Source organism: Bos taurus, chromosome 1 (genome assembly GCF_002263795.3).
Source record: "Bos taurus isolate L1 Dominette 01449 registration number 42190680 breed Hereford chromosome 1, ARS-UCD2.0, whole genome shotgun sequence".
NCBI lineage: Eukaryota > Metazoa > Chordata > Mammalia > Artiodactyla > Bovidae > Bos > Bos taurus.
In genome coordinates, this window is record NC_037328.1 from 149390727 (window position 1) to 149409050 (window position 18324).

At 38.6% G+C, this 18324-nt stretch overlaps 1 protein-coding gene across 14 annotated transcripts in view; it reads left to right on the forward strand.

The window, feature by feature from the left end:
- TTC3 (tetratricopeptide repeat domain 3) overlaps positions 1 to 18324 on the forward strand; it is a 119783-nt gene that overhangs the window by 72688 nt on the left and 28771 nt on the right. For all 14 annotated transcript variants that reach the window (XM_005202056.5, XM_005202060.3, XM_005202058.5 and 11 more), the window contains 8 exon segments: positions 1275 to 1526; positions 4000 to 4046; positions 5022 to 5078; positions 6974 to 7047; positions 8322 to 8486; positions 11607 to 12654; positions 14137 to 14202; positions 16479 to 16628. In XM_005202056.5, coding sequence (XP_005202113.1) covers positions 1275 to 1526; positions 4000 to 4046; positions 5022 to 5078; positions 6974 to 7047; positions 8322 to 8486; positions 11607 to 12654; positions 14137 to 14202; positions 16479 to 16628 — 1859 coding nt within the window.

The following is an 18324-nucleotide window of genomic DNA, read 5'->3' on the forward strand; positions in this document are numbered from 1 at the left end:
GGGGAGAGAGCAGAGCCAGTCCTTGCTTTTGGTGGCTGTGTTAGCACGCAGCAGGGGCTCACCTCCTTTCAGTAGTAGTGCCTGAGGGTGCAGCCACCCCTTTCTCTGGAGTTGTCGAAGCGGGAGGAAGATTGAGAATAGTGACCACCTGAAATTCTCATGAGGAGGGTAAGGGGCCACGGTGTTCGAGGGGATAAGGTGCATTCTTGAAGGTGTTGGATGAAGAGTTCACCCATTTTTTGTTTTAAAGGCATTTGGGAAGTTCCATATATCATTGATGTTTTGTTATTATAGAATATACGTAGAAAAGCATTGTAAAATCTAGCTAGCTTGTACTAATTTGAATGAAAATCATTATGAAGTAGTGAAAAGTTACTGTTGTATTTTTAAAGGAATTTAACGCCTTTAAAAATTCCTTTTCTGGGCCTTGCCTGGTGGTCCAGTGGTGAAGACTCCATGCTCCTAGGTTCAATTCCTGGTCAGGAAACTAGATCCCTCATGCCATAACTAAGACTCAGCACAGCCAAATAAATAAGAATAAATACTAAAAAATTCCTTCTTTTCCTAAGTCTAATAAAAATAGCTAGAATAATAGAAGCCTTTGGCCCACCTTTTTCAACTAATAGGTAAGAATTACTGTATTTAGCATATTCATGTGAATATGAATCTCTTTAGGACTGCTCTCAAGCCATAGAAACTGATGGAAAGACATTCAGTTTCTTCTTTGTGGGTCGTTCTCTCATCTTTCTGACCTCTGCTTTCCCAGATATTAGAGTACTATAGTGGCTGCCACATAGCTAAATTGTTGTGTAATCATTGGAGGCAGCTCCTCATCCCATGTTCATTCCTTATGTGCTTTTTTTTTTTTAATCTCTAAGAAAGGGTATGGACATAAGCTCACTTTTTGCAAATAACCTATAAAATTATGTGTCTGTTGAGTTATATATACAATGAAAATGCAACTGAATAAGTTTAAAAGATGAGTATAAAATAAATGTGATCAATGCAATTATTAAAAAAAAATAGAATAATAGAAGCCTTTGGCCCACCTTTTTCAACTAATAGGTAAGAATTACTGTATTTAGCATATTCATGTGAAATGGTATTTCTGAAATCCATAATAGCTTGAATAAGTTTATTCTCAAGTGTTTAAATGTTTTCACTGAAAATGTAAGCAAACTATAATAGAACTGCTTTCCAAGATGTGAAACTGAATATAATTTTATAGCAAATAATCCTCCCTTCTTCTGACTTGGGTTTTGTTTTTATTATAGGCTTAGATGCCACAGGACCTTTCTTTTCTCGTTATGGGGCTCCTCTTAAGGAGCTTGATTTTAGCATCATGACTTTTCTCTGGAATGAGAAATACGGTCATAAGCTAGGCTCTATAGAAGGAAAGCAACTTGATTATTTCTATGAGCCTACATCACTGAAGGAAGCGCGGTGTTTAATATGGCTGCTAGAAGAACACAGAGACAAGTTCCCAGCACTGCATAATGCCTTGGACGAGTTCTTTGATATAATGGGTATGTGGACAGTTTCGATTTGTGTCTAAGGAAAAAGTCTTCAAAAGATATAGCTTACTTAGATACTTAACAAAGAAAATAATGAAAATCATTATGCTACATCTGGCTTATTTGGGGAAGTTAGTATTAAGAACAGTGATTTTTTTCATATACTAAAGCCCTTTTACTCTATGGATCTCAGTGTTGTCAAGACACTCAGATGGATACGTTACATGGACTGTTCTCATTGTAGGTGTTTTGACAGTTGTCATGACAAAGGTTATATATATATTAAAGGGATGGAGTTTCTTAGGAAATGGTTTGATTTGTAGCATTCAAGGAAACATTGGCCTGCAGAAGGAGGCAGTGTTTGCAGAATCTAGAACAGATAACATATCTGCTGTGGTGGGAAGAGCCTAGAGCTGGGAATCAGAAAAGGAGGCTGTGGCCCAGCTACACCCCTAACTCAGTTCATCAGAAATCTTTTACTGCTGCTTCAACACCTTGTGCTAGGTGTGATAACAGGGAACTCAGAAATGCTTACGCTGGTCCTTGCCCTCAGGACCTTATGTTTAGAAAAAGGAGTAAAATGAATATACAGGTAACTGTAATATGGGAGAAGAGAGGGCCAGGAAAAGTGCTGAGGGGTTCCGCTCCTCGGGAAGAGGAAATTCTTGGTGCAGGGGTAGAGTTCCACGCCCGGCTGTGAACACGGAAGTGGATTTGACAGTTGGCATCCAGAATGAGACACGTTCTTCAATTCGGAATTTAAATTTGTTATCTTTGGTACTACATATATCTCTTAGGATACTGTCTCTCCCTGCCTTCTTCCTTTTCCCTTCTCATCAGACGTCTGCTTTATGTATTGCCAGGAGTTAGACTTTCAAATTTCATGCTGTTTGTTTTAAAGGGTACGTGAAAAGGTTTTGGCCTTGTACTAAAGAGTTACACATTATGAAATTCAGATACAGTATAAGGAACTGAAAGCTTACTTTTGTTGTGGTTCTTAGAGAGCACACTCAGATATAGGTGGCTTTATTTTCCAGGGACACTGCTTCATGACTGGGGGTAACATGCTTCTTGATATCCTGGATTGATTGCACTCAGCCTGCTCCTGCTGGGAATAAAATGCTTTTCTGGGACTGAGCTTACAAAACTTGATGCATGTTTGGATCGCACAGGACAATTCTAAAGGACACAATTCCCTTACATTGTGCATTTTCTCTGGTTCTTGTGTTCTGTGCCTGAAATACCCAATCCATCCAGCTGTGACAGTTTCTCTGCTCTCAGTCATAGGGTTGCAAGCCACCAACCAAATGACCAGCCAGCAGATTTTCAAGTTCACTACCTCTGCCTCTCATCCTTACCCCAACATTTTCAATTTTATCTCCTTTCATTTAAAGGAACAATTACATTGGTTAAAAACTTTTCAAAATCCACTGATCTTATAAATTAACAGTGCTCAATAACATCACCAGAGCTGTGATAATTGGGAGACCCAAACTCTCTCTTGGATCCCGTGTGCAAATTCTCTCTTGGAATGGTTTAAGCCGCATGAGATTTATCCCAGATAATAATGCTTTATGTATTGTTTTCAAGCAGGAAATGCTGAAATTGGTCTCGACCCTTCCTCTTGCCTTTTACCCCTTTTATCTAGTTTGTTGTCAAGTCAAGTAAGCTGTATTCTTGATCTGCCCTTCCCTGTCCATCTCCATTTCCCTAGGCCAGGATCTTAATAACCTTTCTATGATCTCAGTAGTCTCTAACAGGTCTCCATGCCTCTGACCCTCCCACTCCAAACCTTTCTCTCACACTGCTTCTGCTGACTCTTCTAGAACATCTGTCTGATCCTCTTTAAGTATTCTGTTGGGGAAACACTTCTTTTGCCTGCAGGTTGAAGTCAGTGTCTGTCTGGGCTCAGTAGTGTGCTCCCTTCTCCCCGCAGAATGTACACCTCACTTCCTGCTGTGCCCAAACCTGCCTTGTGCTGTCCCTGCTCACATCCCAGCCTCTTGCTTGCTCATCCGAAGTCCTCTGTTCCCAACAGCCCTCCCTGACCCTTCCTTGGGCTGTTCCCCTTGAAGACTTCATTCTTCTGTCAGCTTTGTTTCACTGCATTTACTGTGGCCTTTAGCACACTGCGCTGTGGTGTTTGCCTCTCTTGTGTAGTTTGCAGAACATGAGCTTATTGATGGCAGGGACTTCTCTATACATTTCTGTATTCCGAGCACCTAGCATGCATAGAGTTTGGTATCTAGAAAAAAGTCAAGTTGTACTAAGTTAGATTGAAATTTTGTGATTCTTAGTAGTTGGTTTTCCACTGAGTCAGCCATTTTGCTCTTGGTTTCTAAACTGAACTGCGTCAAAGCCACATAAGGAGTAGGATGTAGTGGATGTTAGTAGTATCTGGGGTGGTTTTCTTTAAGGACTTCGTGTATCGTACTGCAGTGTAAACCTTTCGTTTCCTTACAAAACCATCTGTATCTTCTAACAGACAGCCGCTGCACTGTATTAAGGAAACAGGACAGTGGTGACGTGCCAGTAAGTTATCCCGTCATTTTCAATGTCATATTCTAATTTGTGTCAGCCAGAGGAGGAGAGGAGGACCCAATGTTTTTTTGTATCCCAGGAGGCACTCCAGAACCACATCTGGAGGACTTCGGGGGAACATGGCAATTTTCTTAGAAAGGGTAATCCCAGTCTTCCTCTTGGAACAACAGTCAGCACACTGCAGCTTAAATTAGACAGTGTCCATAAATTTTCACAACTAATGAATGTTAATCATAGACATAGGAAGGGAGTTTTTGAGTCATCTGATGGCATAAAAATGAAATGTTACCTTGTAATGATTAAAATTGTGTTTTGTTCTGTAAGGAAAACAAATGGACTTTGAGTGGCTTATAATTGAGCTTAAAAAGTTAAAATAATTCCAGAGCTGTCTTCCTTAAGTAGTTTGTGGCAGTTTTTGAACAGAGACATACTTGTTTAATGATTTTTTTAGGATCAAGTTATCTATACTTAAAATTTTGTCTTCGTTCAGTCAGATCCTATCTGGCTGACTGTGGAAGCACAGATGACATGACCCCATGGGAAGTTAGATGCTGCTTCTAATTTCACTGTTGGTCCCCTGGTGTCTGGCCAAGTGCAAAATGTCTAGTTTGGTTAGTAAAGGAAAATCATTAAAATATGATAAGCACATAGCTGGAATTACTTTATGAATCTCATCAATTACATGAAATGGCATAAACCTTGTTGAAAATGAGTACCAGTATATTAAGTTGGAACGATTAATTTTAGTTATATAGCATTAGGTGTCATTTAGCATTTTTCTTATTTTCTATTATAAATCAAAACAGTGGGGCTTAACACACTAAAGTGTTAATTTTTGGTAAACATTTTATGTACTTCAACTTAGGACCAGTCTATGAAAATCAAAATGGTATCTTTATGATATATGGTAGCTTCATAATATTATTATTTGAGTGTTCAGTAATTTTTTTTTTTTTTACTTTTTAGTTTAATTCTACCAAGATAAAAAACAAAGGCAAGAAAAAGAAGCCAAAAGATTCAAAGGTATGGAGTATTTTCTCTGTTGATTCTTAATTGAGTTTATAAATTCGAGAATTAACTAGTTATTGGGATATTTTGAAGAACTTGGTAGAGAAAGACTTTCTAGGCTTTAAAGATGTTTTGCTAGTTTTCTACATTTTGAGGAAGTTTAAGTTTCATGTTGTATGTAATTCTTAATAGAGACTATTACCCTTTTCATTTTCTAGGTTTTTCCTAGTGAAATCATTGTCGTAATGTAGCACTTTTTATGGCTGTTCCTCAGTGTGAGCAGGGCTGCTTTGAGATCAGGCAGACCTGGGTTCTTAACCTTGGTTCTACTAATTACTGTTTTTATTATCTCTGTGACCTTGGGCAAATTGACTTCCCTGTACCCTCATGTCATATCTGTATAACAAGACATGATGCATATTATTATTAATTAATGGAATTATTACCTAAATATTCAAAGTAAAAATGCTGAGACTTCCCTGGTGGTCCAGTGGTTAAGCCTTCACTTTCCATTGCCCGGAGAGAGGATTCAGTCCCTGGTTGGGCAGCTAAGATCCCACATGCCTTGTGGCCAAAAAACACCAGAACATGAACAACAGGAGCCAGTATTATAACAAATTCAATAAAAACTTAAAAAAAAAAAAAAAGCTAAATACTAACCATCATGACAGAGTCTCAGAATGGATAGACTCCTTCCTTCCACTCACCTAAAGCTCTGCTTCAAGCCTGTGAGATGACTGGGGCATTACTTTTAAGTCTTATGGTGAGTTCTTAATGGCTATCACACATTTGCAGGATTAAATGGGAGGCAGGGGTTGAAAATTAGGGGCAGCATATGAGTAGCTTATGGCAGAAAGTGAAGAGGAACTAAAAAGCCTCTCGATGAAAGTGAAAGAGGAGAGTGAAAAAGTTGGCTTAAAGCTCAACATTCAGAAAACGAAGATCATGGCATCCGGTCCCATCACTTCATGGGAAATAGATGGGGAAACAGTGGAAACAGTGTCAGACTTGATTTTCTGGGGCTCCAAAATCACTGCAGATGGTGACTACAGCCATGAAATTAAAAGATGCTTACTGCTTGGAAGGAAAGTTATGACCAACCTAGATAGCATATTCAAAAGCAGAGACATTACTTTGCCAACAAAGGTCCATCTAGTCAAGGCTATGGTCTTTCCAGTGGTCATGCATGGATGGATGTGAGAGTTGGACTGTGAAGAAAGCTGAGTGCCGAAGAACTGATGCTTCTGAACTGTGGTGTTGGAGAAGACTCCTGAGAGTCCCTTGGACTGCCAGGAGATCCAACCAGTCCATTCTAAAGGAGATCAGCCCTGGGATTTCTTTGGAAGGAATGATGCTAAAGCTGAAACTCCAGTACTTTGGCCACCTCATGCGAAGAGTTGACTCATTGGAAAAGACTCTGATGCTGGGAGGGATTGGGGGCAGGAGGAAAAGGGGACGACAGAGGATGAGATGGCTGGATGGCATCATCAACTCGATGGACGTGAGTCTGAGTGAACTCCGGGAGTTGGTGATGGACAGGGAGGCCTGGCGTGCTGCAATTCATGGGGTGGCAAAGAGTCAGACACGACTGAGTGACTGAACTGAACTGAAGAGTAGCTTAAAAGTTCCAGTACAACTTTTGTTTTTATCTTTGACTATATGTCTGTAGTTTATCTAAAATGAGAGTTTCCACAGTGATAGTGTAAAATTTTTTGGAGTTTTAGAAACTATCTAAATGTTAGCTTGTGCCTATTTTTGGCTGTTGAAAATTTAATTACTGTATGTCCCTGTTCACAAGAAAATTTAGATAAGTCATATATATTGGCAATTTTTGTGCATATTTATATGAGCATTCATCAGTTTTAGTGGTAAAGGTGGAAAATCATTGTCATTTTTGTTTTTTAAACCAGCCTATGTTAGTTGGATCTGGAACACCTTCAGTCACACCAAACAATGAGACTGTCACTTCAGGTGAAGACCATATGTAAGCACAGTCTGAAAATTTTTGCTTTTGTTTTAACTTAAAAGGTATATTAATCTGTGTCCTTTAAACTTGTCTTTTTTTTTATTTCCCTGACTTCTCTGCCTGAAGACATGCATCTGTTATAAACCTGATATGACCCATTGTGGTTGATTTATATAATGTGGGCTGTCAGTGTTAAGAATTGATATAAACTGTATTAAAATCAGAGGGTTGATAACATTCATTTGATAAGGTTGAGAACTTACTGTGTGCAGGATACTGTTGGAAAATCCTAGAAAATACTCTCTAAAATGTTTAGTGAAGAGAATGTCCTGTTGATAATTACTAGGAAGATATTTTGGAGGCTGTATGTGATATTATGGTTCAGCCTTAGGTATTAGCAATTTCCAGTGGATCTGGTTGTTGAAACTGAGTTTTTAAGAGACAGGTAGATACAAGAAATAAAACTAGTAAGTAGCAGTAAGTTTTTTATATCATATTCCTTTATGGACCAAAGACCCACAAATTTTTCCTGCCGCATTTCTTAAATGAGTTGTAGTAACAGTTGTTTTGCATATTTTTGTGGACTCTTTCAGACTCTTTGATTGGGGGAATTGTTTTAAGTTTAAATAATAGCAGCCTATATTTTGATAGCACTTATGTGGCAGGCACTGTTTTAAGAGCTTTTTATGTATATATAAACTCATCTAATCCATTCTTCTTTCTTGGAGATAAATACTATTATATGCATTTTACACGTAAGGAAGCTCAGATACAGTGCAGTTGACTGTGCCCAAGGACACAAAGCTCCTACACAGCAGAGCCAGAGTTTAAACCAGCAGTCCAGTTTAGAGCCCACACTCAACGGTACTCCAGCTTTGCAGAGTGCTAGACTCTTACACTCTTTAAAAAAAATTTTTTTTTAAGTACCTTTTACCAGTCTCAATCTCACTTTAACTTAAATTGATCACCATTGTAATAAAACCTTTCATTTTGCTTTTTAACATGTTACAATTAATGCAACATTGATTTTTTTTTCTAAACCAGAAGTTTTTAAAAAAATTACTCTTGATAGCATGAGTAAGTAATTATTAATAAAAGAATTTACTCAGCACTCAGGTATCTCTTGACTAAAGTTGTGGAAAGTTAACTTTTCTGCATTAAATTCTCTGCTAGTGTGTGTTTGCATCCAAAAGTTGAATAATATGCTATCTTTATTCCAATTTAAATGTTATTCTGGGTCACCTAGAAGTTTATTATTCACGAGAAAATCATTTGTTTGTTTGTTTTATCAGCAAACGCAGTTTAAGTTCTGCGGGCCCCTTTGTAGTGCCTGATCACCTTCGGCAGGATATAGAAGAATTTGAAGCTCTGTATGAACAGCATAGTAATGAGTATGTTGTCCGTAATAAGAAGCTGTGGGACATAAACCCAAAACAGAAATGTTCAACTCTATACGAGTAAGTGTCTTAACATTCCAACTGTTACACTGAGGCTGTCAGTAAAAGATCTTAAGTTGTTTTAAATTTGTGTCCCTTTCTATTAAAAGAATCTGTGTTTGGCTTACAAACTCTGGGGAAGAAAAGTATTTCTATGGCTTTTGGTCATGTATTACACAAAGTTAATTGGAGATTTTTAACTATTAAAGATTTTTTTTAGAACCCTAATGTTTATTAGTTGCGTCAGTTTGTGCTGCTAATGTAGATTCTTTGTATTTCCAAAACTGTCCTAGTGTGTCCTGATAGGAATGATAAATGAAGCTTCCAGCCATAATCTTTTATCATGAATTCCACAGTATATATTGGACAAGGAATAGTATGATTATTTGCTCTCATTGTCTTTATGTTGATACGATATGTTCATATGTTGTTTGGTGTGTCCTAAGCCCAGTGACACTTCATGTGGCTTGGTGAAGTGTTACCCTTCACTGGGAAGGGATACCAGAATCTGGTGACTACTGCTGAGAGAGCTGTCCAGCTGGGATGTAGTACAGATACAGAGCCCTGTATTGTATTGTATTGTACTGAAAACTTGGCCTCCTGACATTCATCTAGGAAAAGATTTCCTTTTAAGAAACTGTGGGCTGAATTACATTTGGTTTGAAAATGTGAATGTGAAACTAACACTAGGGGACTTCCCTTGTGGTCCAGTAAGGTTAGGACTCTGCAGGGGGCACAGGTGTGATCCTTGGTCAGGGAACCAAGATCCCACATGCTGTGTGGCCAAAGGAAAAAAAAAAGAAAGAAATTAACACTAAAGTCAAGTCTGAGTGGGGTGGATAGAGTAATAGAGTTCAGGAAAATCTAAAAAGCATTTGCTTTTCTTTTTTTTTTTTAAGCTTGGGATTAATAAGTAGTACATGATGCTTTCTTTAGGGAAAAAAAGTGAGGGGCTGAGATCTGCAATAGAAAATTAATTTGTAAGCGAACTCCTGGAAAACCCATCACTCATCTGTAATTTGGTTATTTTTTCTATTTTTCTCAGTTGCATTATTCCTCTTCAGTTTAGTTACATGCCCTTGGATCCCTCTTCATAGTTTTTCTTCAGAGTTGAAGTGCTGAACAAATCATACTCCCAGAGAACTGGATGACAACCTGGAATCAGCTGTAAAACTATACTGTTACTGTTGTTCAGTCACTCAGTTGTGTCCGACCCTTTACGATCCCATGGACTATAGTCGTCAGGCTCCTCTGTCCCCGGGGTTCTCTAGGCAAGAGTACTGGAGTGGGTACACATTTCCTTCTCCAGGGGCCTATACTAGTATTTCTTAAAACATGCTAGACTTTGCTTCAAGCATCTGAACTGAAGCTAAACTGTAGTTTTCAGGAGTTTGCATCTTAAAGACTACATTACCTTTATAAGTGGGAAGAAATTAAGTAACTTTATGAGAAGAAAATAGGTTGATTTGTGTATTTTGAAATGGAGTTTATATCTTATAATAGGAGAAAGTCAAGAAGTTACAGGAAGTCACACCTCAGAACTTAATTCTTTCTTTGAATTTTCAAAAATAAACACGTAATGATCATTAGTTTGAAGATTATTTTTTAATTGGCCAATGGATAAAAGAAAAATGAAACTAAACTTTTGTATCTGAAAAGAATATTGAGTAGAAAGCATAACAGACATGGAGTTAAGAATATTGGGATAACTGCTTTTTTAATTGACTTAAATATTTTACTTTAAAGTAGGGGATTGGACTGATTTGTTTTCAGTGACCCCCTTCGTTCTAATATTTTATGATACAGATAGTTGAAGTATATGGTATTCTGCATTCAGATAGTATATGGTATTATACTATACTATTATAGTATATGGTATTATACTATACATTGCAGATAGTATATCTGTTATGCAAGTAGTATATGGTCTTCTGCATTCAGTTTTTCCTAAAACAATTCTTTAATGGTGTTAATTAGTCAAGATTTATTAACTAGTTAAAGTGGAAGGTTTCAAAAAGAAAGTAGAAAATGTGATCCTAGCATGCAGCTTACAGATAGCAGGAGAGTGAAATTGATCGTAGGTTGAATCACAGTGTGTTGCAAATAAAAATAACTTTGTGAAATAAGATTCATGTTTTTTCTCCATGTCAGTTTTTGCCTACCAAAAAGAACATGGTGGTTCTTACTTGCTTGTCATGCTTTCTTCCAAGAAAGAGGCAGTTGGGTCCTGATCTTTAATCTGCTTCTTGAAAAAAAGCGAAAGGAATCATGAGCATGGAGAAAACAGTGGTTTTTCAAAGGGACACACCTGGAGCACTAGGACGGGAATGCCTTCTGAAATATTTTCCCCATTTCTACCGCTTGGCCCCGTGCCGACAGTGACGTACACGGGTACTGTGGCAGTCCATCAAGGGCCGTTGAAGACACTTATAATGGTCATCGTTCAATTATGAAAATCATATATCTGCTAAGGGGCTAATACCCAAAATGTATGAAGAACTGAGGCAACTCAGTAGCAAAAAAAAAAAAAAAAATTCAGCGTAGAAATGGGCAGAAGATTTGAATAAACATTTTCCCAAAGACATACAGATGGCCAGCAGGTACATGAAAAGATATTCCAAAGACTTCCTTGGCAGTCCAGTGATTCTCCGCACTTCTAATGCAGGAGGCATGGGTTTGATCCGTGGTCAGGAAGCTAGATCCACATGCTGCAAATAAAGATCTCACATGCCACAACTAAGACTGCTGCTGCTAAGTCGCTTCAGTCGTGTCCGACTCTGCGACCCCATAGACGGCAGTCCTAGCCAAATAAATAATTTTTTTAATCCAAAAGCAAGTATTAAAATATATATACATATTTTGAATAATTAATCACAGCTTATAAAAAATAACTTTTTAGTCTTTTTTTCCAATTTAAAAGGATTATTTTCTGGGGAGTAAACTTAATTTTATTTATAGTATAATTGATTACAGTTAGCCTTTCTCAGATTTAATATGAGTATAATATTTTTGTTGAGAAGATGTTCAGGTCAGTTAGAAATGAAGTAATATTTTGCTTTGGGGGAAATTTTGAGAAATATTTTCTTCAGAAAAGCATGTGTAAGTACTTCCTTAAAATAACATAAGTATTTTCTTGCCTAGTTATTTCTCTCAGTTGTTGGAGGAACATGGTCCCTTGGACATGAGTAACAAAATGTTTTCTGAAGAATATGAGTTCTTCCCAGAAGAAACTCAACAGATACTAGAAAAAGCAGGAGGCTTGAAAGCGTTTCTCCTGGGATGTCCTCGTTTTGTTGTGATTGATAACTGTATCGCATTGAAGAAAGTTGCATTACGGCTCAAGAAAAAGAGAAAGAAGAAAAACATTAAAACAAAAGTAGAAGAAATTTCAAAAACAGGAGAGTATTTACGAGTTAAACTACCACTGAATCCAACTGCTAGGGAATTTAAACCAGATGTAAAGTCCAAACCAGTGTCTGACTTACCTTCAGCACCAGCTTCTGAGGACATGAAGCCTCAGCCTGCACCTGCTAATTCTCCCCAATCAGCTCGTGACACTGGGAAGCCAAAACCAGTTTTCGATAATTCTTCCAGATCAGTTTCTGAGGATGAGAAGCCCAAAGGGATGTCTTCTGATTCTCCCAGGCCAGTCTTTGAGGATACCGGTCACAAGCCGGTCTCCTCTAATTCTCCCAAACCAGTTCCTGAGGAAGTGAAAGCGACCTATTGGCCTCGACCCCAGTTGGTCACAGGATACTGTACATATCTTCCCTTTCGGGGATTTGACATTACCCAGACTCCACCAGCCTTCATCAGTGTGTTACCGACTTTGCCCCAGTATAGCATTTACACCCCTCTGGCCAGTGTTCCTACTGAGTATCACCTGCAAAGACCAATACCAGTGGTGCCGTCTTTTGTAGCCAGTGACATAACGGAAGTGCATTTTGAGGCTCATCATTTCAGTGCTGAGAATGCCCCTGGTACCCAGATTGCCTCCGAAACACAGATCCTTGAGGAATCTTTGGAAACACCAGTGAAGTCAGAGTGCAGCTATGATGGTGCTGATATAGTCCAGAGTGAGGCTAGCAGAAACGATGACTACTGTGGCGATTCTGCCAAATGGGAAGTAAATCCAGAAAGCACCAATGAAGTAACAAATATTCCATGTACACAAGTGGTTGCTGTACAGGTAAGACTAAAGTGAGAAAGTCTTCTTGATATCAAAGTTAAATTTCCCTCTTAATTTTTCATTGTCATTGTATTTACTAAAATCCTTTAAAATAATGGACTTTATGAACCCTTTTGTAGGGCATGACTGGTAATGCCAGAAGGAATTTTGAAGTGTAGTAAGCAATACCCTTCATCCTATCCAAGTTTTGCACCAGTTGAGACATAAAGCAGTAGAATCAGCAGATGGAGCCAAAGCACCGCCTTGATAATTAATAAAAGTGCAGTAGGATGATGTGGCTCTTTTCTCTAGAGAGTGTGTGTCCCAAGACTGAAACCCACGACTTAGCAGCTTCCCTGCCTCGTTCACAGCAGTGCTGGACTAGAAGGCCTTCCAGCTTGGGTGCTTGCCCCCAAGACAGTGCAAGGAGGAGGAACGGGAAAATGTGCTCTCTGCACAGGCAGCTCCCAAGAGAAAGAGAAAAAGAAAAGAAAGTCAGGGCTGCACACGCCCAGTTTCTCCTCTCAAACCAGCAGGGGAGTGAGGGAGACACAGGACACAACCAGATGGAGAGCAATGAGGGATATGAGTAAATGTTCCTTCCTAGCAAGCTCAAGAATAAGGTTTCTCTGTCAGGTCAGATCAGATCAGTCGCTCAGTCATGTCCAACTCTTTGCGACCCCATGAATCGCAGCACGCCAGACCTCCCTGTCCAACACCAACTCCCGGAGTTCACTGAGACTCACGTCCATCGAGTCAGTGATGCCATCCAGCCATCTCATCCTCTGTCGTCCCCTTCTCCTCTTGCCCCCAATCCCTCCCAGCATCAGTGTCTTTTCCAATGAGTCAACTCTTCGCATGAGGTGGCCAAAGTACTGGAGTTTCAGCTTTAGCATCATTCCTTCCAAAGAAATCCCAGGGCTGATCTCCTTCAGAATGGACTGGTTGGATCTCCTTGCGGTCCAAGGGACTCTCAAAAGAGTCTTCTCCAACACCACAGTTCAAAAGCATCAATTCTTCAGCGCTCAGCCTTCTTCACAGTCCAACTCTCACATCCATACGTGACCACAAGAAGAACCATAGCCTTGACTAGACAAACCTTTGTTGGCAAAGTAATGTCTTTGCTTTTGAATATGCTATCTAGGTTGGTTATAACTTTCCTTCCAAATTCATACAATTTCTCTGTAGTTAGCTTTATAAAGCATGAATGCATGAAACCGTTATTGGTTATCCTGCTACTCATTAAGTTTTTTAAAAGCTTTCTAGAAAGCTTTGAAAAATTATGTTAAGAGTAATGAACCAAAATAATTTTCACTTTTACAAGTTCCAAATGATACTCTTTCCTGTTACAAACATTTGTAGAAAGCATAGAATGTTATCTAAACTGGCAAAAAAATTAAAACCTTGAAAGAATTATAGGCATGTTTCAAAATGTTATCAAATGATGAATTTATTTTACTAGAGCGTTTGAGACAGATTGAATGTGTTTGTTTTGCCCCAAAGGTGTCTTGGAATATAACACATCAGGAAGTCAATACTGAGCCATATGGTCCTTTTGAGGCACAACAGGTGAGTCAGAACTGTATTAAACTGTTGAAAGTTTTAATTTTCATTACTTTAAATGGGAATTATGAACTTAGAACTATTTTGAAGCAAGTTATTCCATATAAAACATCACAGAATAAGCCTTGTTATTTAGTCACCAAGTCATGTCTGATTCTCTTTGACCCCATGGCTCCTCTGTCCATGGAATTTCAGGCAAGCATACTGGAATGGGTTGCCATTTCCTCCTCCAGAGGATCTTCTCCACTCAGGGATTGAACCTGCATCTCCTGCATTGGCAGGCAGATTCTTTACTGCTGAGCCACCAGGGAAGTAGAATAAGCTTTAGAACATAACAAAAAAATTATTTTATTTTTATTGTTCAGATTTGGAAAAAAAGAGGCAACGTTTTTTTTTTTATCTTAACAGCTTTATTGTTTTAACGGGTATAATGAGCTTGTATTTATAAATAAAAGCTTATTCACATGAATAATACAGAAATTATAAAAATCTTAAACACTTTAAGGATGATTCAATTAGAAAATTTATTAATATAAGTACTGTGTGATAGATCTTTAAGGGAAAAGTCATTGGATCAACTCCATAGATGCTGAAAAGGTATTGCATAAAATTCAAGTTTTTTTCTTGACTTAAAACTCATAATCAAATGAGAATAGCTGAATACTTCTCAGCATGCTTTTATCTTTCCCTTTTAAGCCAAACCCCATCATCCTGCTTAAATATTGTATATCATCATTAATATTTATTATTATCCTGGAGATATTGGTTGATAAAAGTAGATAAGAGAAAAAAATAAAATTTTAAAGGTGGACGTGTAAAATATCATTATTTATAGAGGCCAAGACTGTGTCCCTGTAAAATCCAAAATGATCAATCAAAAACCAATACCAAAATGTAAGAGAATTTAGAAACACAAATGGATAAAATACCTTTCTGTACGTAAACAACCCATTGCAAAACATAGTAAAGGAAAAGATTTCATTCTCAGTAGTATCAAAAAATGTATTATCTTGTGAAAGAAAACTTTGAAATGCTACTGAGAGACACACAGAATACTTAAGTAAATGAGAAATGTGCAGTGTGCTTGAATAGGAAGACCTAGTATTATAGGGATTGGCTTTCTAAAGATTTTAATTTAACACAGTCTCAAAACAGACATGAATAGAATGCATGTTATCTTTTGCTACATAACAATGTCTCTGTCAGCAGTTTAGGGCATATGAATTAATGCATATTACCAAGCTGCAGTGTGATTCTTTTGCTGAATTGAGAATTAAAATAGAAATAACTAAGATCTGAAACCATAAAGGCTTGCTCATGGGTTCATCATCTAGTTGATTATTTAAACATGGACTGTATTCATAGTGCCAAACTTTCAGTCTGGACGACATAAACAGCAGACTGGTGTGTGTGGTCAGCTTGGCCATAGTTCACAGTTCTCTGACAATGAACAAAATTTCAGAACCTCAGTTCCCTGCCTTTGTGCACTTGGGAGATGCTAACGTGCTGCATGAGGTTCAGGGGGTGGGAAAGGCGGGCCAGGTGTGAGCGCCTGGCTGAGATTCCCAGGCCTGGCTGCCGGAGCCCTCGTAGCTGGGCGGAGCAGTTGCCTGCAGCTGAGAGGAGCTGCCAGCATCTGACAGGTGCTCCGTTCACAACAAGTGTGTGACTGACTGCTGCCCGTCTCGGCAGGATGCAAGGCTTACAAATACATAAACGCTGCCTATCGCTTGCCAGCATTTCACAGTACAGTATGACTTCTGTTTGCTTTTTTTTAAAGCTGTCCAGGAGACAGTTACATAACTGAAAATAATTTTGTGGTAATATTTTAAGTCATCTTTTAAAAATAATCAGCAACCGTCTATTTGAAATGCTATAAAAGTAGGGCCAAAACTAATATGTCCTATTTATATCTAATGCATGCATAATATTTGCAGTTCTTAAAGCCAATAAATAGTTCTTGATGTTAATTGTGGAGGATGACAGTCATATCAGACTATTTAATACTAAACCCTTCTAAAACAAATATTCAGAGCTAATTATGGTGCATATTGGAAAGTTTCCTTATGAATTCCAGTAATATGAATAACTTTTTTAAAAAAGAGCTGACTTTGCTAAACAATGTAAGAGATTTTAAATTCTTGAATTATTGTGACGTTTTCCTTGTAAATTTTCATCTGCCTTATATCCCCTTTTGTTTATCTGAAGAGACATTTCAGAACAAGATCAGAAACAGGCTTTTAAAACTACTTTTAACAGGTAATTTTGTATTGTATTTGTAGGGGGGTATTTCACAGGTTGAAAAGGAGTACCAGGTTTTACAAGAGCAGCTTAAGGAAGCATGTGAAAATTATGAACACAGCAATGTCAAGGGCTCAGAAGAAACCAAGGACTTGGAAGAAAAGTTGAAAAGGAATGTTGAAGAAAATAAGGTAATCCTGTCTGAAACCTCTTTTCAGTAGCATGCGGCATCATTCACAGAATTGTGCTTGTGTAGCCTCTGTTAGCTGAGCTACTGCGTTGTTGACTAAACAAAGGATTCTTTTTCACTGTTGCCTGTTTCACAGTTTTTATGACGTTAGAGTGACAGTGTTTTTATTTGCAGTGTTTTACAACTTCTCCAAGTTGTCGTGTAAGAAAAGGGCTGTGAATCTGAATTTTCATTTATCTGTAACTTGGTTTCCTTGATTAGCTAAAACTATTTCCTGGTAAATTCCAAGTTAAATTCTTCTTTATAGTGCGAGTAGTGGTGTAGCACTAGAGGTTCCATATGTGAGGCCTGGAGACAGACAGACTGGGTTCAGATCCAGGCTTAATTCTACACTAGTTCTGTTCTTGGGCAGACTGGTGCGTGTGGTGTATGTGTAACGTCTCTGCTTTAGTTCTGTAGTTTGGGTAATAATTGCTCCCATTTTATGCGGTTAGATTATTACTCTTTTTTTAATTTTCAGATTTGTTTTATTGCTGCACGTGGGCTTTCTCTGGTTGTGGAGAACAGGGGCTACTCTCAATTGTGGTGCACAGGCTTCTCACTGTGGTCGCAGCACACAGGCTCTAGGGCACAGGTGTTGTGGCGCACCAGCTTAGTTGCTCCGCAGCATGTGGAATCGTCCTGGACCAGAGACTGAACCCATGTCCCCTGCGTTAGCAGGTAGATTCTTATCCACTGTACCACCAGGGAAGTCCTCATTGTGGTTTTGATTTGCATTTATCTCATGAAGAGTAATATTGAGCATCTTTTTATGTGCCTGTTGGCCATCTTAATGTTTTCTTTGGGAAAATGTCTATTCAGGTCTTTTGCCTATTGTTTAATTAGGTTGTAAAAACCGAAGTCTTTGTACAGAGATGAAAAGGGTCTGTTAGTCCGTTTAAGAAAGGAAGAATTTGTTCTAGAAGTCTGAGTCATTAGCTGAGGTCACATATTAAATAGAAGAAAATTAGCTGTGGGACCTTAATCAATAAACTTACTTGTTGAGATTTAAGTATACCCAGAAGAAAAGGGTTGTTTCGTAGAGGTGACCTTTATCTCACTCCTTAGGACATGTTTTCACTTGGGATGAGACGGGAGATTTTAAAAATTAGAAGGAACCAACCTTTCTGCTCAGTTGCCCAGTTGAACGAAATCTTCCTGATTAGGAAGAGGGGAAAATGAGCGAAAATAAAACCTTTCACAGAGACTGAGAATGCTAATTTGGATAAGCTACTTGGGGGACTTAATAAAACATTGTTGTAAACTTCGTATTGTGTCAGGAAAATTCAGGTTTAATAAACCTGTATGAGAATGCCTGTGTCCACCCAATTAAGTGATGCAGACAGATGCAGACACAACCACTTGATTTGTGGTGGTCATCTGGTGAGTGAGGGCTTCCCTGATAGCTCAGTTGGTAAAGAATCTGCTTGCAATGCAGAAGACCCTGGGTTGGGATGATCCGCTGGAGAAGGGATAGGCTCCCCACTCCAGTATTCCTGGACTTCCTTGTGGCTCAGCTGGTAAAGAATCCGCCTGCCAGGTCATGGAGACCTGGGTTCAATCCCTGGGTTGGGAAAATGCCCTGGAGAAGGGAAAGACTACCCACTCCAGTATTCTGGCCTGGAGAATTCCATGGACTCCATAGTTCATGGGATTGC